Source organism: Vicugna pacos, chromosome 21 (genome assembly GCF_048564905.1).
Source record: "Vicugna pacos chromosome 21, VicPac4, whole genome shotgun sequence".
NCBI lineage: Eukaryota > Metazoa > Chordata > Mammalia > Artiodactyla > Camelidae > Vicugna > Vicugna pacos.
The window spans coordinates 14,001,606-14,028,058 of record NC_133007.1 but is presented as its reverse complement, the minus strand read 5'-3'; the positions used below and the strand labels follow the sequence as shown (position 1 = coordinate 14,028,058).

The 26,453-nt window shown below is 40.2% G+C and overlaps 1 protein-coding gene across 1 annotated transcript; it reads left to right on the top strand.

Moving 5' to 3' along the window:
• Nucleotides 1-285: 285 nt before the first annotated feature.
• FMO1 (flavin containing dimethylaniline monoxygenase 1) lies at nucleotides 286-25,883 on the top strand. The gene is made up of 8 exons (XM_006211114.4): nucleotides 286-420; nucleotides 10,468-10,656; nucleotides 13,627-13,789; nucleotides 17,101-17,243; nucleotides 20,695-20,894; nucleotides 22,630-22,985; nucleotides 23,518-23,590; nucleotides 25,184-25,883. Exons 1-8 carry the CDS (start codon nucleotides 289-291, stop codon nucleotides 25,524-25,526), a joined length of 1,599 nt encoding a protein of 532 aa, XP_006211176.2. The 5' UTR covers nucleotides 286-288; the 3' UTR covers nucleotides 25,527-25,883.
• The last annotated feature ends 570 nt before the right edge of the window (nucleotides 25,884-26,453 follow it).

The window sequence follows — 26,453 nt, the reverse complement described above, 5'->3', positions numbered from 1 at the left end:
GATTGCAGCCGCTCTGCCAAAAGCTACAGTCTTGACACCAACTGTACTATCATTTAGCACCAGCTCCAAGGGAGGTGGGGCGGAAACTTACCAAGCACAAGGTTAAACCAGTGACCTGAACATTTCTCTACTCACTTTCCCAACACCAGAAGCCTCAGAGGATTCAAATGGGGCAAACCACTTAATCTTTTCAATTCTTTTTCCTGGTTTGCTGGAGCAGCCAAGGATGGGCTGGGGCTTTCACTTGTGAATAAAAGGTTCTGCTTCATTTTCCCCACACAGGAGAACATGACCAAGAGGGTTGCAATTGTGGGCGCTGGGGTCAGTGGCCTGGCCTCCATCCGGTGCTGTCTGGAGGAAGGACTGGAGCCCACCTGCTTCGAAAGGAGCGACGACCTTGGGGGGCTGTGGAGATTCACTGTAAGTGGGGCGTCAACTGCTTCGTTGTGTGTCTGTTGGAAAAGGGTTTGACTGGTCCAAAAAGAGACTGAATTTCTTCCACAAGGGCTGACGCCCATGGTGGGGGACTAGAAACATCTGTTGAACGGCAGGGCAGGAAGGGCCACTGAAAACAAGAAAAGAAAGAAGTAGGGCCCAGCCTGAATTTGGGCGGGAGGCGCATCAGCCGCCTTGCAAACTTTATCCAGAGCCAAGAGGAAGAAAGATGCTGACAAAGGGTAGAAGAGGATGGAGTGGGTGGGACAGGCCAGGAAAGCCCAGGGCAAGGAGAAGAGGAGGGGAGCCAGGGGATATGAAGCAAGAGACTGCAGCGTAGGGGGCAATGGTGGAAACACAACTCAGGAATTTCAGTCTCTGCCGGCAAGACCCGGCTGCTTATACCTGCTTCTTTTTCCAGCCCTGCTCTATCTGAGGTAAAACAACACAGGGCTTGGTGCACAATGAGTTCTAGATTCAAGGTCTTGCTGTTGAGGCAATCCCAAAAATAATCAGAAGCAAAGAACGTTTGAAGACTTTTTTTGTTGCCTGAGCAAAAAAAAAAGAAGAAGCAGTAATATCCTCAAATCTCGGCAGGGCTAGAGTGTGGATTGGAGAGCAGAAATGGGTGGGGAAGGAGGGAGGCAACTCGAAAACCTACCCTTCACTGGCCTGGGGCTCAGGGGAATCACAGGGGCCCTGCTGGAACCCTGGGGGCCCCATGGCTCGGCCAGGGAAGCATGTACATCAGATCTCCTCAAACCTCTTCTCCCTTCTTCTCAAGTGGGCAAAAACATCTCCCGTGAGCTTTAAAGCTGCCAAGGAGAAAGCTGTCAGCAAGATGAAAAGGAGCCAGGTGTCAGATAGCCTGGCCTCAGAGCTCCAAGGGGGCAAGAGAAAGACCTAGCATTTCTTTATTATAGAGAAGGGTGGAACCTGGGATGGAAACGAAGTAATTATTTCCTAACTCAGTGAACAAAGCTCCAGGGAAGCCAAGGTTGCTGGTTTAGTCACAGCTCTCCCAGCACAGGAGGAAGAACTACATATCTTGAAATCTGTCCAGCCATCAAACATGGCCATCAATGCAGAGATTCCCCAAGGGGGCCCAGGGGAAAGAACATCTGTCCCCATGATTCAAACCACATATATTCCAACAGGACAGCAGAAACGCGACACCCAGGCCATAGACTCTCATGTCCATTGAGGATATTGCTTACCAAGCATGATACCTTTCCCCTGCTCGGCCTCAGAACCTTTCTTAACACAGCACACCAGACAAGCACGACAAATCCCTCAGAGTTGGAAGCTGGTTTGCAAGATAAAACAAGACGGACTACAGGAATAATTAATGAGTTATTTGGTTAAAGTACAAGTGAAAAGTGAGCCTGGAGACCATGAGATATCAGACAAAAATGCTCCTTATATAGATCACTGATACCTAATTATTAACACACAAAAATGTATTGATCTAAAACTTCAGGCAAATGAGTTCTAGATCCAGCTGTGCCCAACTGGCTGTGTGACTTGGGCCAGACACCTGTGTACCAAGCACTGTGGGGGGCACAAAAATGAGAAGCCGTCATCCTGCTCTGGGGAGCTGTCTGGCTGATGGGAAAAGGGCAAGTCAGATATAGACCTCTATATAGTGAGGTCAGGATCACGTTCACCTGAGGGAAGTCAAGAAGGCTTCGTGGAGGAGATGGTGTGTGATGGACTTTGAAGGATTTCAACAGGCATAAGAGATTGAGTGGGAGTCACCAGGGAGGGAACTGTAAAGAAAAAGTACTGGGAATGCTTGGAAAATAAAAATAGCTTATTGGTATATGTGATATTTGTAAGAGAAATAATGGGTGGGGAAGTGGGTGGCTGAATGTTTGAGCATGGGATTCATACTCAGTCTAGAAAGCAATGGATGACGAGCAGAATTAAGATGTCTCCCTGTTGCTGTTGTTATGTTGGATGACAAGAAGACCAGTAAAGAGAAAATATCTGGATGGTAGGAAACAACTGTATACACAAGCCCAAACAGAGACAAGATCCTGGAAGAATTAGGAAGGAGTGGAATTGTAGGGAAGGGTTCACTCTGGAAAGATGGAGAGGTCCACCTTCCTCAGAGACAGGAGGGGAAGGAGAAGTGAACACGGGAGAGAAATGTTGAGGTCAAGGAAAGAAGATGCAGAAGCACACACATGGGAGGCGTCAATTCTTTCAGGAAAATATGACATCTCTGGAGGGTGAAGAAGGAGTGGGGGGCGGGAAGAGAATGGCGGTGGAGAATTAAGAAAACCAGAGAAGCCTGTGAGGCATCTGGTAGGATATCCAAAGGACGAGAAACAGGGTGACCCAGCAGGAGCCGAAGTAAAATGGTGCCCAACTAACAAGTCATTTCAGCCCCTGTTACTTCACGTGGGAAATGAGAACGTGGGATCAGTTTAGAAAATAGAGGCTGAAGTGTCAGGCAACTGCCCTCAGCTTCATTCAGCAACCCTCTCTTGACACAGTGGCCCCTTTAGGCACCTCTGAACTAGCCTGAGATTCCTCTGAAGGCTGATTGAAAATCTTTAAACTAGGTGACCTTGAAGGAGACTTGAAGGAGACTTTAACAAGCTGTGAGTCTCCTGGGTCTTTTTAAAGACGTCCCTTCCCCCTCCTACCCCAGCAGAAACACACACACACACACACACACACACGCACGCACACACACACACATACGCACGCACACCATGAAAGATGGATAGAGATGCTTATGCAATCAAAGCAGCGGCTTTGATTTCTAATTCAAAACCTGCAGAATTAGAAAGCCTGCCCTGGCAAGGGCCATGTTTGCCAGAAAGTGAACAAGGAGGATCCTTGGTGCCTGTTCTGAGTGGAAGGGGCCATAATACAGAAATGCACAAACTGCAGAAACCCAATAAAACATATGTGGAGAAGGTTTCCATTTACCAATAGGGAGATGGTCCCAAAATTACAGAGATTATAAACTACTGTACTTAATTCAACACTCACATGGGCATAACTGGTCTCTTTCAGACCACAATCTTAAGAAAAAGTTAAGCAGACAAAGATTGCAATGGAAAAGAAAGGTCATCACTCACTGGGTGGTGGAGGGGTTGGGAACTTTTAAAAAGAAAAGGGATACATTGGTGAAGAACCCGCTTGTGATCACCAACTCAAGGGGCTGCAGAAGGTAGGTGGGGAGCGTCTGTTCCAAAATCAGCTCTCTCAGGCTCTTGAGAGGGAAGAGAGGATTAGGACAATTATGATGCAGGTTGACAATCTCAATTATAGAGTAACGCGTGAAGAAATGAAATGTGAGGAATTGCCCTGTCACTCATAATTAATATTACTCAGAGAATTTTAGTACAGGAAGGAGACCTGAGAAACAGCCCTCATGTACAACCGCACTGACATCAGCTAGAGGCTATTATACTGCACTGGTAGAAACACATTCTGCTTCATCCTTCAGATCCCTGAAACAATAACCCTCCCTGGAATGACTTTCTTCCTTATGTGCATCAAGGTCTTTTCCTCTGCACATGCCTCCTTTCATTTCTCAACATTTATTGAGCACCTACTACAAGCCTTATGTACCACATATTTTTAGATTTACTGAGGGCAAGATGAAGAGAAATACTACACCCCTTAAGTCATTGAGAGTTCTTCAGCTATCTTTACGCCTGGTAAGTCTGATTTTTGTGGGAGCTGAAATGAGTTGGGTACCATTTTACTTCGTGTTTAATAGAATTTTTTTTTTTTACTTCTTCTTAAAAGCCTTATTTCTAATAGTTCAGTAATCTTGCTAGGTTTCTTTTTATTCATACATTCAATGAACAGCTATGGAATTCCTATTATCTTGGAGGGGAATACACCTGGCAGGTCCCTACCCTCTTGGGGGTTCCCCAAATCTCCTCAGGTTTCCACAGCTCTCCTGTGCTGCAGATCTGAGAACAGGACACAGCCCTTCAGTAAGAGTCAGACTCTCACGAGGGAGAGACAGTGACAAAGCAAAATGGGTTCTGGCTGTTCGAAGAAGCAGAAAAGAAAACAATTGTTCTCGAGGACAAATGGTGTGAATGTTGTGCATTAGGAGAATGTCTCTATGTACCTACGTGACTTTTGTTAATGTTTTACGTCTATTTTTTTAAATCAGAAAGGAAAGACCTTTGAGCTGACAAAGCTTTCTTTCCATTGCCTATAATCCTCTCTGAAGGGCACAAACTTGAGAAAGTAAATCTCCTTGGTCATTGTAGAATAATACAAATAACAAGTAACATTTATTGAGCACTTAGCAGGCACTGTTCTAAATGCAAAATAGCTATCATTTCAGTTAATCATATGTACTATTTTTATTCCTATTTATTGATGAGGAAACTGAGACACAGAGAGGTTAAGAAAATTCCCAAGTTTACCCAGCTAAAAATGTAGAGCTTGAATATGAACCCAGGCTGTCTGACTTTGGGGTCTGTGCCACAGGAACTCAGGAATGACATTTCATGCATTTCCAGGGTCTGTATCACAGTTCAAGAATAAAGACAGGCAAATCCTGGTCTGTTCACGGAATCCCATGAAGTGTTCTAGTGAATGATGGGGTCCTTCCCATTGTGCTGCAGAACCAAGTAGACCAGGAAGCCAGAAACCCCTCCATTCTTGCTCTTATCCTTCTCCCTCTCTTTACAGTCAGTCACTCCTCCCCCCTCATTCAGTTTTCCCTGCAGGACAGAAATCTTTCCCCGAAGTGCCCTCATCTGTCCCCAGGAAGAACATGCTTCCACATTCAGAGTGCCAGGGCACTTGGCAGACACACACAGAGACAGTGCCAAGAGTGCCTGCCTGCAGCCGGCGGTCCCAGCAGGGCCTGGGAATCACAGGGGCACATTGTTCACTGAGGCAAACACTGGAGGAGCAGAATCAGGACCCATTCAGAAGTGACATGGACCCATAATTTCTGTATATATCCCAAACACTCCAGACCTTGTATTTTCCCAGAGAAACAATCAGTAGGAAGAAAAAGAGACAGAGCGAAAAAATAGTGTTAGATTCCACTCTAAAGGTTAAATTTCCACTCTAAGCTACAGTTTCTCCTCAGTCGCCATTTGTGATACATTATTTCACAACAGGCATCAGTGTTTCCCAGAAACGTTTTCTTCTTCCATCTTATTATCTTCCAAAATTTTGCAAAACCGAGTTGTTAATTTTTTAATTATTATTTCTGTCTGTGTGTTCATTTGTTTTAATGTTCCCCATGGTTCCCTGGCTTATCCAATTCCCATGTGTTCCCCATCACTCTTTGATATTTAAACATGCCATTACAAAATGTTTTAAATTTTTTTGAACTATTTTTGTGTAAATCTTTACAACATGGTATTATGCATACCTCTCTACCCCTTTTAAACAGTATATATTCCCAACGTAGCCTTTTATTATTGTTAACTAGAAACTGGCAGTATTAACAAAGTGTTATTTACAATGTGATGCTTTCAGATGCCAGAGGAAAATATAGGAGCTTTCGTTGTACATTAACTGACTCCAAAATGTTTACGAGTCATGTTTTTCTCCTTACACTATGGTTTCTTCCCTAGCTGTTTGCTCTCACCTCTCAGGATTACAGCTCTTTAGAGCTGTTCCTATTCTCTGTTTTCCTATAACCCAGAGGAAACTTGATCACTTTTAATTACATCAAACCAACACTAAATTTAGTTCCAATATTTGGCTTCAAGTTTAAGAATGTTCCTAAGCTGGGTTGTCCAACAAGGTAGCCAGCAGCCACATGTAACTATGGAATGTGGTTGATAGGACTAAGAAACTTAATTTTTAATTTAATTTAGTTTTAATTAATTTTAATTTTAAAACCAACACTTGATTCAGTTACTAATTTTCAACTATCTTTGTTAACAATTTCGGTATGGTGTGTGAATCCACTTTTTCCAATGAAAATTTAGCGTTTGAATTGAGATGTGTAAACTACACATTGGATTTAGAAGATTTAATATGAGAAAAAAATTTAATATTTTATTAATAATATTTGTATTGACTGCACTTTGAAATTATATAACTTTGGATATATTGAGTTAAACAAAATATACCGGTAAAATTAATTTCAACTCTTTCTCTTTACTTTGTTATTGTGGCTACTGAGAAATTTTATATAGTACAAATGTGGCCTCATCACATTCCTACCGGGCAGGACTGCTCCCAGACCTTGCAACTCAAAGCATGATTCATGACCCAGCAGCATCTTCATGGGAGCTTGTTAGAAATACAGAATCTCAGGCTCACCTGGACCTACTGAATCGGCATCTACATGTTAATAAGATTCCCCAGGCAATTCTTTACAAGATTTAGGAACACTGATCTAGAGAGCTGTGTTTCTCACACTGTGAAGAAGAATCAGGTTTGCTTGTTTGTTTTAATTTCCAAGAAAGTATAAGCAATTATATTTGTTGAACATAATAAAAATGAACTATTAGAAAAATGAAAGTAAAAGAAAAATATCAAAATATAAGTTCAAAATATACATAGAGTCAAAAGACATTCAAAAAATTTCAATAATCAACCCAAAATGGATTAAAGACTTAAACATAAGACAAGATACAATAAACCTCCTAGAGGAAAACATAGGCAAAACATTATCTGACATACATTTCAAAAATTTTCTCCTAGAAGAAATAAAAGCAAGAATAAACAAATGGGACCTAATGAAACTTACAAGCTTCTGCAGAGCAAAGGAAACCAGAAATAAAACAAGAAGAAAACCTACGGAATGGGAGAAAATTTTTGCAAGTGAAACCGACAAAGGCTTGATCTCCAGAATATATAAGCAGCTCATACGACTCAATAAGAAAAAAATAAACAACCCAATCCAAAAATGGGCAGAAGACCTAAACAAGCAATTCTCCAAGGAAGACATACAAATGATCAAAAAACACATGAAAAAATGTTCAATATCACTAATTATCAGAGAAATGCAAATCAAAACTACAATGAGGTATCACCTCACACCAGTCAGAATGGCCGTCATTCAAAAATCCACAAATGACAAATGCTGGAGAGGCTGTGGAGAAAGGGGAACCCTCCTACACTGCTGGTGGGAATGCAGTTTGGTGCAGCCACTATGGAAAACAGTGTGGAGATTCCTCAAAAGACTAGGAATAGACTTACCATATGACCCAGGAATCCCACTCCTGGGCTTGTACCCAGAAGGAAATCTACTTCAGGATGACACCTGCACCCCAATGTTCATAGCAGCACTATTTACAATAGCCAAAACATGGAAACAACCTAAATGTCCATCAATAGGTGACTAGATAAAGAAGATGTGGTATATTTATACAATGGAATACTACTCAGCCATAAAAACCGACAACATAATGCCATTTGCAGCAACATGGATGCTCCTAGAGAATGTCATTCTAAGTGAAGTAAGCCAGAAAGAGAAAAAAAAATACCATATGAGATCGCTCATATGTGGAATCTAAAAAACAAAAACAAACAAACAAACAAAAACAAAGCATAAATACAGGACAGAAATAGACTCATGGACAGAGAATACAGACTTGTGGTTACCAGGGGGGTAGAGGGTGGGAAGGGATAGACTGGGATTTCAAAATTGTAGACTAGATAAACAGGATTACACTGTATAGCACAGGGAAATATACACAAAATGTTATGATAAATCACAGAGAAAAAAATGTGACAATGAGTGTGTATATGTCCATGAATGACTGAAAAATTGTGCTGAACACTGGAATTTGACACAACACTGTAAAATGATTATGAATCAATAAAAAATGTTAAAAAAAATTTCAATAAATGTCATTAAACATAGAAATAGAAGAAAACAATTCAAAAAAGTGGACACATTGTGCTTTGACAGTGTGTGCAAGGCAATTACTATAGAGAATCACTATTATACTTGTAACTTTTTGCCAAACAAAGCATTACATGTGCAATGCTAGTTTGCCATGTTAAACACCTGTAGGCACATTTTCACTATGCATTGTGCTGACTAATACTTAAGATTTTTAATGTGATAATTAAGCCTGCTACTTGTTTGTCATTTTATCTAATCTGTTTCAATGGATGACCACACTCCTCCCAAGAGATAATATATATCTGTGTTTCTAAGGTTTGCTTACTAGCACACATAGTAGAGAGACGCTCACAGAATATGTTCAATGGAATGGAAAAAAAGATTTTAAAGCAACCTCAGCAAGCTTGGGATATTTTTTGTTTAACTGCTATCCAAAATGAAGCAAGTAGTGATGAATTTTTAAAACTTATCTTCAGTTCTTTATCAGTAGTCAGTGCTGATAATTTATTCTGTAAAGTTATAATCAAATATCAATTATTCTTCAATGAAAGAAAATAATTATAGATTCTATGCACTTTTAGATAAGTCTTCAAACTAACCTTAAAACGTCACACATTGTAATATAGCCCTACCCACACGACTAGTACACAGTTCAAATCCCACACAACTCATCACGTGACTGAGACAAACCCAAGACTGACCTATGTCCCATTCACCATAAAGGAGTCCATATGCCTGGATGTTGTGCAATGTCAAATTATTGCTATAAGATTTTCAAGATGCTCACTTTCAGTTTCTATAGTTATATTTTCATAGATAGGAAGCAAACAGTTCGTATCAGTTTGACTCTGCTGACTACATCTCTGAACAGCATTGCTTTGATCTTCCCATAAAATAAAGGATCAGGATTTAAATAGCCATCTTTCTCGGAAGCCAGTAAGATTCCAGTTTTCTAGATTTATTCTGGATAAGTGAGACTGTCAGATGTGGGGCCAGAGATGAGCAGGGAATAGTAAACTCATAAGTTGATGAGATCGGTAACATTAATTCAAACCACCAAGATATGTTTACAATTTTATTCTCTGTTATCTCTACATATTTCATGCAGATCTACATTCACACCTCTTGAGGGACAAAAAGTCCTCTCCATATGTCAGGTTTATGTCCATGTTTTTACTTGTTTATACAAATAATTATTGTTCCACAGGAAAAAAAAAGAACTATACATATCCAAGATGGTAAAAAATATTAAAATGCTGAGAACTTTCCCATGAAATTAGAACAGTCCTTGCTAATACATCCAAAAGACAGAGGCAGTGTATAAGCCTAAATGAATACGTGAACCTCGTACTGTTCAGCCTTGTAGTGGTTGTCTGAGAGATGACTATGTGCTAGTTATTCAAGTTGAAACGGGGGTGGGACATCGATTAGGGTTTTGCCATGCTGATAGTTGTCCAGTCTGTAAACCTTCAACCTGCTTCCTCTTCCAAACCCTAAATCCAATCAGTTTCACAGTCCTATGCATTCTACCCTACTGCTGCCTCACAAATCCTCTCTCTCTTAGTTTAAACTTCCACTGTCTTCGCTCAGGCCCTCATTGGCAATCATGTGGACTTGTGTTCCAAGTTCTTAAGCAGCTTCTTTCCTCCCTTTCCAGATCGCTCTAACTCATCTTTTGTAAAACCAGAATTATCTCTCCAAAATTTAATATGAATCACTTCTATGTTAAGACATTCAAAAAAACTGCCATCACCTTTCCATGAAACTCAAATTCCTTAACTTTAGATACAAAAATCCTTCATAATCTAAACTTCCTTCTCCACAATCTTTTCAACAACACCTTGTGAAACCAAACTGCCTAGCAATAGTCTATCATCCAGATACTACCTCCTGGATCTGGTATTATTTCCATGTTCTCCTCTCTTTTGCAGTGATCTGGTATGAATCTGGACAGGTGAGTTTTCCCAGGCTTGTTTGTTAGCGCATAATGAATGAAATTATAATTCTGATCATGATATTCATAGTGGGGTCCAATGTTCATCATCGGTCAGGTAAGTGCAGGATAGCAAATCCCATTAGAAAGGTAGCAGGTTGCATAAATCATCTGGGTCACCTTAATTTTAGTCAATGCTTGAAATGTCTAAAAATTAACATCCATTTCACGAGTGTGCACGCACATGCACACAGGCATACCTGCTCATGTGCCTGCATTGTTTATACAGGAAGACGTTGAGGAAGGCAGAGCCAGCCTCTACAAGTCTGTGGTTTCCAACAGCTGCAAGGAGATGTCTTGTTACCCAGACTTCCCATTCCCAGAAGATTGTCCAGTCTATGTGCCACATTCTCAGTTCCTGGAATATCTCAAAATGTACGCAAACCGGTTCGACCTTCTGAAATGCATTCAATTCAAGGTAAGAAAGACACAAAACATCAGTTGGTAGTCAGGAAGTATTTCCTGCCTATTTCCTATTATCCCTCTGTTGCCTGCCCCCAGGCTCTGTTAGATGAGATCATGAACTGGCAAGACTGATGACACCTGGTTGGATTCCTTTTCCTGTTGTATTTACACTCACCCTAAGTAAATCTGGAGGTGAAAGTGAATACTTCGTCTGTGGACTCACATGTATAAATTTTTTAGTTTGCAATGCTTATATCCAAGTATTCAAAAGGATCTAAAAAATGTCAAACCACATTTTCAGTTTGGGCCAAGTGCCAAGGGACATTGAGAACTTCCTACCAGCTCCTAGGTACTCTATTTTGAATGCCCCTTTATAGGAGTGGGCGTGTGTGCTGGCTTATACACAAGAGAATCTCACCGTTTGAAGGAAGTCTTTTCTGCTTATCCTCGAGAATAGGAAAATCTTTGAATGTGTATCTTCTCATAGGCCATACCCACCTCCCTCCCCATTTCAGAGGACAGAGACAGGAGGAAGGTATAAGGACAGGGCAAATGAATATATCCTCTTTCTTCTCTTTCTTTTTTCCTTCTTTGCTTCCTCTGTAAGAAACACGAAAATCCATGTGTTTCCTTTCTCCTAGTTTCCTCCCTGTTAGAGTTGGGGAAGGTAAGGAATTCCTGGGGAATTACACAAAGAAAGCAACATTAATGGAAAGATTGACCAAAACATGTAGCATGTAAGAGTCATATCACAACCTTAAAAGTACTCCTGATCCAGGTGAAATCACTATCTCAAAGAGGTATCTATACCTCCATGTTAACTGCAGCATTATTTACAATGGCCAAGACTTGGAAACAACTTAAGTGTCCATTGATGGATAAGTAAATAAAGAAAACATTATGGGTGATAGGTAGATAGAGAGAGAGAAACAGAAAGACAAACAATGGAATATTATTCAGTCAAGATAAAGAAGGAAATCCTACCACTTGCAAACACATGTATAAACCTTGAGAGCATTATGCTAAGTGAAATAAGTCAGAGAAGGACAAACACTCTATGATCTTATTTACATGTGGAATCTAAAACACACACACACAACTCATAGAAACAGAGATCAGACTGATGGTTGCCAGAGGTGGAGTGCGGTGTTAGGGAGGGAAGTGAGTGAAGGTGGTCAATAGGTCCAAACTTTCAGTTAAAAGATAAATCAGTTCTGGGGATGTAATGTACAGCATGGCAGCTATAATTAACAGTATTGGATTGTGTATATGAAAGCTGCTAAGAGAGTATCTTAAAAGTTCTCATCATAAGAAAAAAATGCAACTATGTGAGATGAAGAATGCTACCTAAACTTATTGTAGTAACCATTTTACAATATATACATATATCAAATCATCATGTTGTATATTTTAAATGTATACAGTGCTATATGTCAATTATATCTCAATAAAACAAGAAACATAAAAGTATTCCAGTTTTACAAAGAGTAGTTCATAATCACTTCCTTATTTTCCAAGGAACACAGTAAAAATAATGCACTACCATAGTCACAAAAACATTTTGAATTCATCAGAATTCCTGAATCTGAAGCATTTCCTTTACTATACCACTGTGCAAGCCTGTTTTTTTTTGTTTGTTTGTTTAAATTTTTTTTGGTGGAGGAGGTAATTAGGTTTATTTATTTATTTTTTGGGAGGTACTGGGGACTGAACCCAGGACCTTATGCATGCTAAGCATGTACTCTGCCACTTGAGCTACACTCTCCCCCCTGTGCAAACCTGTTTTAAAATAACTTTTTAAAAAAAACTAAATATTCACCAAAGTTTTAATAAAGAACACACAAGCAGCTGTGAGAGGTTTTGCTTTTCCTACCTTTCTAGACATTTCAAATTTTCAATGAACACATTATTTTCAAGATAAAAATAAATTTTATTTTGAAAGGACTTTTTAATTAACTGAAAATGTATATTTTAAAAAGACAATTGCTATTACAAATGTGGAACCCAACAAGCACTTCAAATATTATAAACCAAACAGTGAACCATTAGGAGGGACTTGAGAAGTCTGTCTTCTCTGAAAACCGTAAAGAAAGCAAGCAGCGAAGTCTCTTGGTCAGTGGTTCACTTATGCTTTTAAATTTGACTTGTAAATTTCTTTCGGATATTTTCTGAATCAGAACCTAGTATCCATGGACATATGTGTACTCAATGAGAACAAAAAATGGACAACAGCTGACCTCTGAACAAAGCAAGGGCTTAGGGGCACCTACTCTCTGCGCAGAGGAAAATTCCCATTTACTCCACATCCCAGGTGCCTCTGTATCTACAGTTCCACATCCACAGATTGAACTAGCTATTAATGCTATTGTACTGTAATACTTACTATTTTAAAAAATCTGCATATAAGTGGACCTGCACAGTTAAACCCATGTTGTTCAAAGATCAACTGTATTTGAAATGTGGACAACTCTCAAAAAGATCCAGTCATAAAGTCAGCATTTTTCAATAGTCCTCTGGGTCAGGGAAAACCTCAACAACATATTCTTCAAGACCTTTCATAAGCTAAGATACTTGGGACCAAATTTACATTTTCATTTACATATTATCCATATTCTTATTAAAGGAACTGTTGTAAAAGATACAGCTCTATGAGAACTGTACATAATAGAAAAAAAATCTTTTTAAACAAAGAAAGACCTAGGTTATAATCTTGTTTCTATCACTTACTGTGAGAATTTGAGTAAATCACTTAAAATTTTTGGACCTCACCACCTCTCTTAAATACCCCTCTACAACTCTAGGCTTAGAATACTTCCATCCAGGAAATTATGATTAGTCTGGTAATGCAATTTAACTCCTAGGGTTATGCTTATTATGTTTAGTCTGTGCTCTAGAACATTTGAAATGTCAATTGACACACCAGCCAGCAAGCCCTTACTGGAAGCTTGAAAACGATTAATCATGTCAATGATTGTTTTTTCAGACTGAAGTCTGCAGCATAACCAAACGCCCAGATTTTACTGTCACCGGCCAATGGGAGGTAGTCACTCTGCGTGAAGGGAAGCAAGAGTCAGCCGTCTTTGATGCTGTCATGGTCTGCACTGGTTATCTCACTAACCCATACTTGCCATTGGACTGCTTTCCAGGTATAGAAACTGCCCCTAATTTGTCTCATGGAGCCATCCTATTGGTCAGGAATTGGTCAGGAGACAAATTCCTATTGATTCCTCCATCAAATAGTTAAAGTTTTGAAGTAAGAGGGATTTTTTTCTAATCAGCACCATCTGGCCAGTTTTGGACTTTCATTTGTTTCAAACAACTTATGAGTGCTGAAGAGCAGAATGAATAACTAATAGGAGTTTTATGCTTCACTGAAGTTCAACGTCCCTCCGTAAGTGCCTGGTAGCATTCAGAACATCTTCTAAGACATGGGAGGGCTAGACAAGTTACTAGCCTCAGCAGTAGGGCATTGCCAAAGCTGAGTTTAGAGACCACAAAGGTCAGTTAGTGGTTAAAGGAAAAGGTAACTTGATTTTTGTTCGTTTGTTTTCTATGAGTCACAGCAATTAGCTAGATCAGAGGTTTACGGCACTGAGTTAATAATCAGCAGGAAGATAAGTCTTGGGAAGCAAGTTAAGACATCTTTGGGTCTCCGTTTCTTTTTCTTGCTTTTGCAGCCATGAGTCATGGTAATCTATGCCAAATATCAATCTAGGGGAGGGTATAGCTCAAGTGGTAGAGTACATGCTTAACATGCATAAGGTCTTAGGTTCAATCCTCAGTACCTCTTCTAAAGACAAACAAACAAATAAATAAACCTAATTACCCACCCCAAAAAGAAACTTTAAAAAAGAAAAGAAAGGAAACAGAACTTTAAAAAAAGGACAAAAAAAAATTTTTAAGTTCTCTTTAAAAAATTATATCACTTGGATGACAACTCAAAGGAAATAGTAAATTCAATGGTTTGGTTTATTTCATCTGCAGTAAAGGATTCAAAAAGTCAAAATTTTAGGCAATTTTTCTCTGAATCACTTAAACATGACCTGTAGTAATCCCAAGGCTCAGCTCACAATAAACTCACGCACCTCCTTTGTGGGCCCCCAGAGGTTAGTCACGTCGGGTCAAGTTAAGATATAGCATATCCTGAAAACTGCCATAGAACAGAATCATTGAATTGGGAAGCAGCTCAGTCTTCTTCCAGTTGCAGGAAACTCCCCATCATCCCTGAGAGAGACTCAACAGCCTCTGCTGGAACACATCCAACAATGAACTCCTCCCACCCCACCAATTTCTTTCCTGTGGAGAAAATCCCTGAGCAGGAAAGCTACTCCAAACTCCTAGCAAGGACTGCCTGGTACAGGATCACTCCAAGAATCCAGAGAATTTCATGACAGATAGAGTACACTGCACAAGGTGCTAGAATACTAAGGAGGAAGAGACAACACAGAGCTGCTTAGAAGGAATGAAAAGAGTTTTATACACGTCCATTGGAGGAATCACAGTCTACATATGACCCGGAGTGATTCCAATACCCATTTTACAACAAACTCATGTACTTCTAATTGTCCTGGACCTGACCCCCATAAGCCACTCAAGTCAGGTCAGACTAGGATAAAGCATAGCCTGAAAGCAACGGACTCAATGTGCTCAGTTTAAATAAAATGAGCTTGGGACCTAGGAGGTATAGACTCCAGGCTATACAATTAACAAGCTATATGATCTTAGGCTTTCCACTTAACTTTTCTAAGCCTCTGTTTTTCTTCTTATAAAATTGAGGGCTTTGGACCACCTTCCCTAATGGCATACATCACACATCAAGGAAACAGAGCTCTACAGTACTCGTGATTCTTCTTAATACCCATCTTACCAGCCACTACCAATTGTCCATTTAAAACCCCTGGATAAATTATTTCTAAGGAGACTCTGAGCACTAAAACTTTATGGCTTTTGATTTGAAATGCAGTCCTCCATATCTCACCATCTTCCTCTGCCCCATAGCAGACTTGCTTAGTCTGTAAGCGCTCCAGAGGGCAGTTGTTAACTGTTAACAAAAAATTTAATTCATTGAAGTTATTCAAAAACGCATGTCATGAGTTCTAGAGGCAATTCCAAAGATGTTCCAAAAACTCATAGTAAAAACAATAGGTATTACAGCAGGAATAAATCTATAACTTCCCAAGATAACTCATTTTATTCATTCAGGTAATATATACATTCTGCTGTGTTTTCTAACACAACCACTTCACCTAGTGAAAGTTCTTGCTCTGTCCTCCTGTAATATAAGTGGGGAAAGTGTTAGTCTGATAGAAGACTCAGCCACAGAGTCTCATTTCTTGTCCATTTGTGATCCAAAACAGCCTGATCCAAAGAGGATATAAAATAATCTAACATTCAGGGATAATTCTATGATTCTCATTAAACTCGGCCAGCTCTCCCCTGTTGGCAGCTCTTGGATCTATGTTGGGTCTCTGAGCTGAGTCAGGATTTGAACTCAGTTGCATCACTGTTAAATTCTAAATGATCTAGATTGTAATTGAGTTTTACCAGGAATTCAGGTGAGATTTCTGATGATTTAAGGTGAAAGTGAAGGAAAAAACTACAAGGCTTTGGTAAGGCTACTTGCCACAGCATCCATACTTACCCCCTGAGAATCTAGATGTCTTATCACTTTAAAAAAAAAAAAAGATTCTTTGTACAGCACGTATTGCTTCTGATTGTGTTATGCAATCTTGAGAGTATTTACCAATACTCTCCCTTAGTATTTGATGTTTCAATGAGATTTGGCATCAACTGTCTGAGATAGCCTATCTGCTGAAACAGTATCTCTAATCCCTGTTTAACTAACATAATCCCTTTTTCTCTGAGCCAACTGACTGACAGCAAATTCAGCCTGAGTTACCGCGTCACCAAGGTGAACTGTCAGTGAACTGCCCCAAACCATGAGGATCTTTTCTAATAGAACCACATTTTTATTTCTCTGATTTCCCATATTACCTAGTACAGTGCCCGGCACATAACAGGTATCCAAAAAAGTTTTCAGAATAGGGCACAGGCACATAGTAAACTTTAACTTCTCTGCTGTTGCTCTTTGCTTGTGAAAAGTTCTATGTAGATCAAATATTAGCAAATAGAATATTTCTGTCCCATTGATTTCCATCAAACTTTAAAAGGTAGTGACTTCTTACACTTAAGCTTAAAAGTCTTTATGCCATGATGGTTTAACTTAGTAATAATCTAGTAAGTTACACTATCTAGTGAGATGGAGTAAGTAACTTTATTAAATAAGTAATCACTCACTAGTATCTGTTTCTTGTAAAAATCATGTATTCATATTTCAGATTTTCTCAGAATTGACTATGCTATTGAAAACAACCTAAATCATATTAACTGAGTAATATCTATGTTTTCTTCATTGGTATTGTAAATTCTCTATTTGACTTCTTATTTTTTTCCACAGGTATAAATAATTTTAAAGGCCAGTACTTTCATAGTCGACAGTATAAACACCCAGATATATTTAAGGACAAGAGAGTTCTTGTGGTTGGAATGGGAAATTCTGGCACAGACATTGCCGTGGAGGCCAGCCACCTGGCAAAGAAGGTACCATTCTTTTGTTTTTGTTTTTAAATTCTTGAGGGGCTGGTAATTAGGTTTATTTATTTACTTTTTTGGATGGAGGTATTGGGGATTGAACCCAGGACCTTATGCATGCTAAGCACATGCTCTACCACTGAGCTATACCCTTTCCACCAGACGGTACCATTCTTGATGTTACTTACAGAAGAGTTTTATCTTAAGACACATGCCTCAGGCAAACAGTATTTGACACCATGGTAAATGATGAATGGAAAAAAAAAATCCTTCAACACACATACATACATGAGACAGATTTTTTTACAGACTTTTTCCCTTGAATGTTCATAAATGTTCCTGTGAATTCCAGGTGTCATCTTTCCTGTGAATCCAACTTCTCTGACTTCCTACTTTTGTCATTTTCTTAGTCAAAAAGAGCTATAGGAGGCATTTTCTTTAATCAAATAGAAGATTCTTTAAATTCAATAGTACTTGACAATTTTCAAAAGTTTCACACAGATGATTTCATATAACCTCATAATAACTCTTTTTTCTCCTACCCTATATTGCCCCTGCCCCCTTCCCTCTTCCCACTAGTGACCCCTAGTTTGTTCTCTACATCTATGAGTCTGCTTCTTTTTTTTTTATTATTCACTACTTTGTTGTGTTTTTTAGATTCCACATAAAAGTGGTATCATACAGTATTTGTCTTTCTCTGACTTACTTCACTTGGCAGAATGCCCTCGAAGTCCATCCTTGCTGCTGCAAATGGCAAGATTTTCTTGTTTTTCATGGCTGAGTAGTAGTCCATTTTATGTATATACTACATCTTCCTTATCTATTCATCTCCTGATGGACAAGTAGGCTGCTTCCATACCTTGGCAATTATAAATAATGCTGCTGTGAACCCTGGGCTGCTTGTATCTTTTCAAATTAGTGTTTTTGTTTTTTTCAGACAGATACCCAGGAGTGGAATTGCTGGGTCATACAGAAGTTCTATTCTATTTTTTTAATGGAAGTACTAGGGATTGAATCCAGGACCTCGTGCGTGTACCCTACCACTGAGCTATTTCCCTCCCTCCTATTTTTAGTTTTTTGAGGAACTTCCATACTGTTTTCCACAGTGGCCACACCAATTTACATTCCCACCAACAGTGTACAAGGGTTCTCTTTTAAGGGATGTCTGTTCCTTACTCAGTCAGAAAATTCTGGCAATTCTTTCTGGCTAAGACCTCCCTCTTGCTCCTCCCTTTTCTTATTAATTACCACCACCCTTATCTGGTGCATAACACCTCACACTGAGGCTACTGCATTGCCCTCCAAATAATAATTATAGAAACAGTTCATATTCACTGGGGTTTGCTTACTCTGTGCCAAGCCCTGCACTAAATGCTTTACTGCATTACCTCAACCAGTCATCAAAACAAGCCATAAAGTAGGTACTGTTAGTATCCTTGACTACAGATGAAGAAATTGAGACTTAGAGAGGTTAGCTAGCTTGCCTAGAGGCATACCATTAGCGGGTAGTAAAGCCAGTCTTCCAAGTCTCTTTGATTCAAAGCACCTGCCCCTAATTTCACCCTGCATCCCTGCACTCCTACCCCGTCCATCCTCCCACACATGACAATCCATCCAGACCCCCAACCATCAACAAACAGATCCTCTGCAAAGCTTGTTTTCATTATGATACTCGTGGTAAAAACTAACCCCCCCTTCCCCAAAATAATAATAATAATAATAATAATAATAATAATAATAATAATAATAATAATAATAATCGTAAATTGCAGGTGTATTAGCCCTGCATTTTAGGATTCGCCATAACCTGGCCCAAATCTGCCACTTTAATTCTACCCCCACTATTTTCCCACAAGATCATCAACTGCAGGCTGACAGGTCTGCTCTGTGCCCCTTACAATTCCCAAGTCTCTGTTTTCCCCTTTGTTCTCTCTCTACCCCTCCCTCCCGCAGTGCCCTTTTCTCTCTAATTACAATTTACATTTACATTTCCCAGCCACCTCAACCCAACACAAAATGATCTCTCACTGGTATGAATTTATATAATAACTGTAATTTACACTCCTCAATTGGCAATTTTTAACTCTCAGTATTGCTAATTACCTTTTATAATATACATTTTCTTTCCAACTGTACTATCAACTCATTGAGAGCCACTTAACCAACAAATAAATATTAGTCGTTGACCTCTGTTATACGAAATGTTGTGTCAGGCACAAGGGATACACTGGATAACAGAACAACCAAATAAGATCTCTGTTATCATAGAGCACGGAGTCATGGGGAAAACAGATGTTCACTGAGTAAGTGTAAGTAATTAGATCAATCATTGCAAGCATGAAAATAGCTATGAAGGAAAAAATTTGGGAGTGTGTAACTTTGATATTCCCTTCTGGAACTTTCAGAAATAAAGAACTCGGTGATTGGTTGATTGATTTGGAGAGATTTAGCAATTTGGTGGAGTTAACCTGAAAGAAGAGAAAGGAAGTTCTAAAGCAAAAGTTAACACAGGTCCATCCACGATGGCACCATATGTGGGTAACATATTATCGCTACTTCTCTAGCTGTTTGGAAATTTCTTCAATCTGAATACACACTTTGGCATACATCATTGCTACATCAGCAAAGAAACTCCCCTTGTTTCAGGACATAATTCGTATCTACCAAAATGTCATATCTGATTCTGCATCAAGAGAGGCAGGTGCAAATGTCAAAATCACCTATACGTTCATAGTTCTTGCCACCGTATTGCTCCATTATGTTATAAGGTCAAACAATATGTATAATAAAAACCACCATGCTCCAGTTTATTGGGAGAAAGATCATATATTAAATCAGTCATTTTGTATCTACAAAGCAACAGATTGGTTGACTAAATTTTTCCATTTTTAAACAGTTATACAGAAAACTCCTTACTGTATAGGTACCAAAACAACTGTTAGCTTACTTAGTGAACTCGGTCAGCTGGTAAACTCAACTAGCCAGATAATCTGTTTAAAAAAAAATCCACCAAACTAGTCGTATTACTGAATTTTACTGTCAGTTCTAACAATAGTTTGTGTTGAAACTTCGCAGACAACTTTCAACTGCAGCCCTGTTCTTCTTGCTTACAATTATTAACATACAGAGTTGTTATCACCTGTTCACTGTCTTCTCACATGAGACTCTGACCAAGGAGACTAATGGCCAGCAGCAATATAGCATTCACCATGGTGTCTAGCACTGAGCCTGGCAGAGAAGTGCTCAATTACATGTCCTAAGGCATTTTAATACTCTGGACACTCAAACCATTTTCTCAAAAGAGTAACTTTAAAGTGGTTATTAGAAGAGCCAAAACTGTCTATTTTGAGGATGGCAGACTTTTAGGTGCCTTTCAACAATTCATGAAACATCCTGAATCTCCGGCAGAGCCAGCCCTGTTCACTGTGTCAAACTGAGTGACCTGTTTGATTGCTTCCAGGTGTTCCTCAGCACCACCGGAGGGGCATGGGTGATCAGCCGGGTCTTTGACTCAGGGTACCCGTGGGACATGGTGTTCATGACGCGATTTCAGAACATGTTCAGAAATTCTCTCCCAACTCCAGTTGTAAATTGGTTGATAGCGAAAAAGATGAACAGCTGGTTCAATCATGCAAATTATGGCCTAATACCGGAAGACAGGTAAATATGGTGTGCCTGCCGAGGGCTGTTAGGGAGAAGGAGCCTCGATCCTTCCAGCAGCATCCAGCAGCATATTCAAACCAGGCGATAGCATAACAACATGACTGAATGTGAAGGAAAACTTCATATAAATTCCTTGATCATAATAGCTAACTGTTTCTGAGAGCTTGGTAAGTGAAATTATGAATTCACTTTGTCAACAGTCCTTTAAAGTAGTAAAATTTCCCTATCACTGTGGGTACAGTGAGGCTTAGAGAAGTTCAGTCAGTTGGCCAAGCTCAGTTAGTAGTAAATGAGTTCTGTGACCTTGGCAAGTTGCAGAATCTCAGCTGCAGCGATCGGAAGAGAATGACTTGTCTATGACTCTTTTGACAAAGGTGACACACTTGAATCCAACAGTTGCCCTTCATCATCTCTCTAGGGGCAGAGCCTTCTTCCCCTTGTCAAGATGACCTTGATTTCAGTCTATCCTGTCAGTTACAACCATCTATGACTTATCCCATTCACAAGGTCCAACAGTTTTACTCCCTCATTCGTTGAGTCTCTACTATGACATTCCATTACCAGGATGGCACCACAGCCTAGAGATCCTGCCTGGCCTTCCTCCAGAGTCCACTCTGGGCCAGCATGGCTCAGGTGGCACCAGGCCACCAGGGATCGCATGCAGCCCCCTTCCTGCCGCATGGTCTCTCCTCGGGGTCTCTCCATCCTTCTCTCATGTCCCTCCTCTCCGCCCGCTCTCCTGTGCCTGATATTGTCTCCGTTTTTACCTCCTTCACTTCTTATCTACCCTTTTCTACTTCTTAACTCCAGGCCTCTCCAGGGTTTGACTCTTTCCACCAGAGCTTTCTCTACCAGAAGCTTTATCTAGCCTGGATGGCAGCTCATGGGACTATAAAGAGTTTTATTTAATCCCACAAACTGTAGAAAATACAAAAGGGGCCTGGGGAATTGAAATCTCTTCTCCCTTAGATTTAGCTAATCCTTTATCATTTCCGAAGTTCTTACATATATACTATTTCATATGTTCTTTGTCCTGTTCAGTGAACTAAGGATGGCAAGTGTTAACGTCCCTGTTTTACAGATGAATAAAAGAAAGCCTAAGGGGGCCAAATGATGTTCCCAAGTTCTGTTAAGGACAAACATAAGTACACAAAGCCAGCCTTACTCCCTCCTGCTCTGGTGCTCATTCCGTTTTATCACGTTGTCTCTTTCTGTGCATTCACCATAAGCCAAAAATGGCTCAGCTTCTTTCAAATCATCTTGCAGAGTTTTGTTTTGTCATTCCAAAGGCATGACAAAAAGATAATTCTGCCCTTGTTCCTTTTAAACACATGCCTGCTTTCCTTGTACAATTGCTTCCTAGGAGGAGAGAGTTTCTAGCAGTTCTCAGCAGATCCAGAAGCCCCTGGTTTCCCTTGTGGTCCTTCAGCATTCGGCTATCTCTAAAATGACAGTGATGGCTGAAGGCTGAAATTCAGCAGGAGAAGCAGGAGCTAGAGAAAGCTCTGACTTCCTTCTTCTCAGGCTAGTAACTCTAGTAAATGGGACACACATTTCACCATCCTTCTTGGTCATTCATGAATCCCTTCCCACAGGGGTAACTTCTCCCACACCTGGCACCTCCTACCTCGTGGAGGGGAGAGTCCCAGAATGAAGAGGAGAAGGGAAGGAGGACGGAGGGCTGCTGCACTGTTCACTGGCAGATCTTGTCCCTGTTTGTGCTTTTGTTTAGGACACAGCTAAGAGAGCCTGTGCTAAATGATGAGCTCCCAGGCCGCATCATCACTGGGAAAGTGCTCATCAAGCCAAGCATAAAGTTGGTGAAGGAAAACTCTGTCGTATTTAACAACACCCCAAGGGAGGAGCCCATTGATATCATTGTCTTTGCCACTGGATACACCTTTGCTTTCCCCTTCCTTGACGAGACCGTAGTGAAAGTTGAAGACGGCCAGGCATCGCTGTACAAGTATGTCTTCCCTGCACATCTGCAGAAGCCAACCCTGGCTGTTATCGGCCTCATCAAACCCTTGGGCTCCATAATACCCACAGGAGATACGCAAGCTCGATGGGTCGTTCAGGTCCTAAAAGGTAAGTGCTTGAGAAATAGTAGGGCATATGTGTTCAGTCTGCCAAGTTATTTTGAATACTGGAAACTTTGAGATAATTCCCAACTCCTATCTACCAGAATCTTTAAAAGCAGATCCATCTGATTGTCTGAATTACACTATTGTAATGAATTTGTGCCACTATCAGAACAAAAGATAAAATCATGGGTCAAAAAGTACCAGCTAGTGTCTACCTGCTATTTTGACTCAACCAACTGGCTCAATTAAAAGGTAAAAGTTCAATCAATTGAATGATGAAATTCAGCCAAAGCAGTTGTGAGGTTCTGTCATACGAACTAAGTAGTGAGATGACCCGATGCTTATCTATTCAGCCAGTGGCATTATCCCGAGGAGCACACCCTCCGTCCACTTAGGCTGCTAACATCTCTACCAGAAGAACTGATGAGTGGCTGCGCACTAGAAGTAAAAGATGAGCAGTAGTGAAGCATCTTTGCCGGCTAAGTAATCACTGAAATCTAAAGTTAAATTGCATTTTTTGTTTGTTTGCTTTATAGGTGTGAGTAAGTTGCCACCATCAAGCGTCATGATAGAGGAAGTTAATGTAAGAAAACAAAACAAGTCCAGCGGGTAAGTTAACTAACATGCATTCTTTTTGGATCAGAACTAAAACTAGTAAAGCAATAACAAAGACAGTGAGAGTTACACTGGAGAAAAAAGAAGCACCTGGAACTTAGAGAAAAAAAAAAAAACTAGGCTAGCCTGTTTAAGGAGAGAGAAGGGAAAAGGAAACTGAGAATTAAATTGACAGTTAATGTCCCAAATCATCACTTTAGACCATGGTCATCTAGCACCATATGGAGTTTAGAATCTAAACCAAATATAATTAACCCTCATTTACCAGGTACACTCTTCTATACCTTAGCCACAATCAGCAAGCAAGAAGTTGTGTTTATACACTGTGACACCAGGAGGGCCTGCTCATTCATTTATTTCAACCAATCTGTGTTTATTCAGCTCCATTTTTATTCAGACGGCTACTCTACAGCAGGAGTCAAACTAGGGCCTACGGGCCAAACCTGCTGACTGCCTGTTTTTCTCTTTTACATTTTTAAATTGTTGGAAAGAAGATTTGGGGATACGTGGAAATTATATGGAATTCAAATCTCAGTGGCCGTCAATAAAGTTTTATTAGAACACAGCCACACTCATGATTTACATATTGTCTAAGGCTGCTTTTGCATTATAGCAGCAGAGTTGAATAGGGACCATAATACAGCCCTCGAAGCCTTAAGTATTTACCATCTGGCCTTTTGCAGAATGCTTGTTGACCCCCTCTCTAGACGAGAGGTCTCCACATGTGCTCTGCTCTTTGGCTACCACTCAAGGGCCAGGGACAGTGGAAGGGAGATAGCCGGCGAGGAGGAAGTCTTGCCTTTCCCCCCAGCTCCTAATCCTAAAACATCTCGGTTTTATCTGTTTTACTGATTACCTGTTTCAGACTCTGATATAAATTTTCACTTGAAAATAGAGTTTCTGTGGCAGAAAAAAGAAGTTTTAAGATCATGCATTTAAGAAACATCACTTCTCTCATTCACATATATTTCCAAATGTCAAGTGTTGTTCTAGCCTTGTCAAAGTGCTAACTCCCAAAACAATAAAAGCATTTTGGGTGTCTCTTCTTCATCCTCAACCTGGGATATGATTTGCTCTCCATTACGGCATTCTAGCATAACACAGATAATTGATTAGAACTATGCAATGTAAAAGCTTTTGTCACGTAGGTCAGTCAATTATATTAGGGACTAATACCAGTATTCCAGGGAATTCCACCCTGTTGATTTCTGTGGCTTTTTACATGGTACAAATCTAGCAATAAATGAGTTTTCGAAAGATTTAGAAATAGTAAAATTATATAAAATCTTTTTTATTTTTGGAAACTGCTAATCATTTGACAATAGAACTAAAATAATACTAGATCCATTATTGGCATTTGGAGCACCATATGTACAGAGTATCTTTTCAAGGAATCCATCTTGTATTTAAAGAATATTAAGTAATACAATAAGACATTAGACAGCCATGGGCACGGAGGGAAGAACACAGAAACTCGTCCAAATATTGCAGCATCATTGTTTACTTCTGGCACTTTTACGTGTTCTAAGGTTATCATTATATAATCTTTTTGTCTTCCCCTTTCTCCCTAATCTTCATTTCATAAAGATTTGGCTTGGATTACTGCAAAGCTTTACAATCAGATTATATCACCTACATAGATGAACTCCTGACCTTTATTGGTGCAAAGCCCAACCTGCTCTCTCTGCTCCTGACGGATCCGCGCCTGGCTTTGACCATCTTCTTTGGCCCGTGCACACCATACCAGTTCCGCCTGACTGGCCCAGGGAAATGGGAAGGAGCCAGAAATGCCATCATGACCCAGTGGGACCGAACATTCAAGGTCACCAAAACTCGAGTTGTACGAGAGTCCTCATCTCCCTTTGAAAGCTTACTCAAACTCTTCAGCTTCCTGGCTTTGCTTGTGGCCATTTTCCTGATTTTCCTATAAATGAAAGAGGACGTAAATGGCTTGTCAGATGCAAAGAATGGATGGACCGTGCTCTGGTTCCTCCATTGCAGCAGCATTGCCTTAAGAGCTATAAGCCATGTCTGAGCAGGGAAAGCAACACCCTGCCCCCGTCCCCAGCTGGCTCAAGGGCTACCAGTGGTTTTCCTGAGCCTCTCTCAGCTCCCACTGCTTCTGATCCTAGAGGATTATAACCAAGATTTTTGTGCATTGCTGAAGATTCATGGGTCATTTTAGGGGAGTGGTCCCAGACAGCAATCTGAGCATTTAGACCTCTTTCCTATTTTCACATATCTTACCTAAAGCTTCCTGCTTGTCAAAAGATTTAGCTGTACTAAAACGGTGCTCTTATGGTATCAGATGATTAAAAGTAAAAAGAAAGATGAAAACCTAGAAATTGACTGTTTCAAGTGGTCTTTTATTCTCTTTTTGAGAGTTGGGGAAAAGATGAGGGCCCAAAGAGAGAAGGGGATGAGGAGTTTATTAATAAAGACCATAAAATGCTGGGAGGGCTCAGTGGCTTTGTTGGAGTGTTTCTAAAGGAATGTACCTGTCTGGGAGTGCTCATCGCCCAGAATGCTCTCTGCAGAAAACAGGGCCTCCAGCTGGCACAGTAACAGCCCCCATCAGACCTACTCCACAGAAAACCACCACCTCCACCTGCTCTTGGACCCGGCCTCCACCCAGCTCCCAAAGGAAAAAGACCTCCTCTACAACTCTGCTTAAAGAGGCCAACAGGGCTGCCTCTTAACTCAGCCAAATCCAACTGGAACCCATCAGAGAAAGGCCACAGGCAAGCAGTTTTTAACAGAGAGGTAAAAGGAAGAAACAAAAGACCAAAAAAGAAAGAGCAAAAGCAAACACCACGTCAAAAGCAGTTTTTGACCAAGCTAGACCCACTCTAGATTC

What these genes read in the sequence shown, in the direction of transcription:
- FMO1 (XM_006211114.4), top strand. Translation starts at nt 289, where the DNA reads ATGACCAAGAGGGTTGCAATTGTGGGCGCTGGGGTCAGTGGCCTGGCC. An exon ending in TGAAATGCATTCAATTCAAG is followed by an intron (nt 10,657 to 13,626) that starts GTAAGAAAGACA and finishes TTGTTTTTTCAG; the next exon opens with ACTGAAGTCTGCAGCATAAC. An exon ending in GGTCGTTCAGGTCCTAAAAG is followed by an intron (nt 22,986 to 23,517) that starts GTAAGTGCTTGA and finishes TTTGCTTTATAG; the next exon opens with GTGTGAGTAAGTTGCCACCA.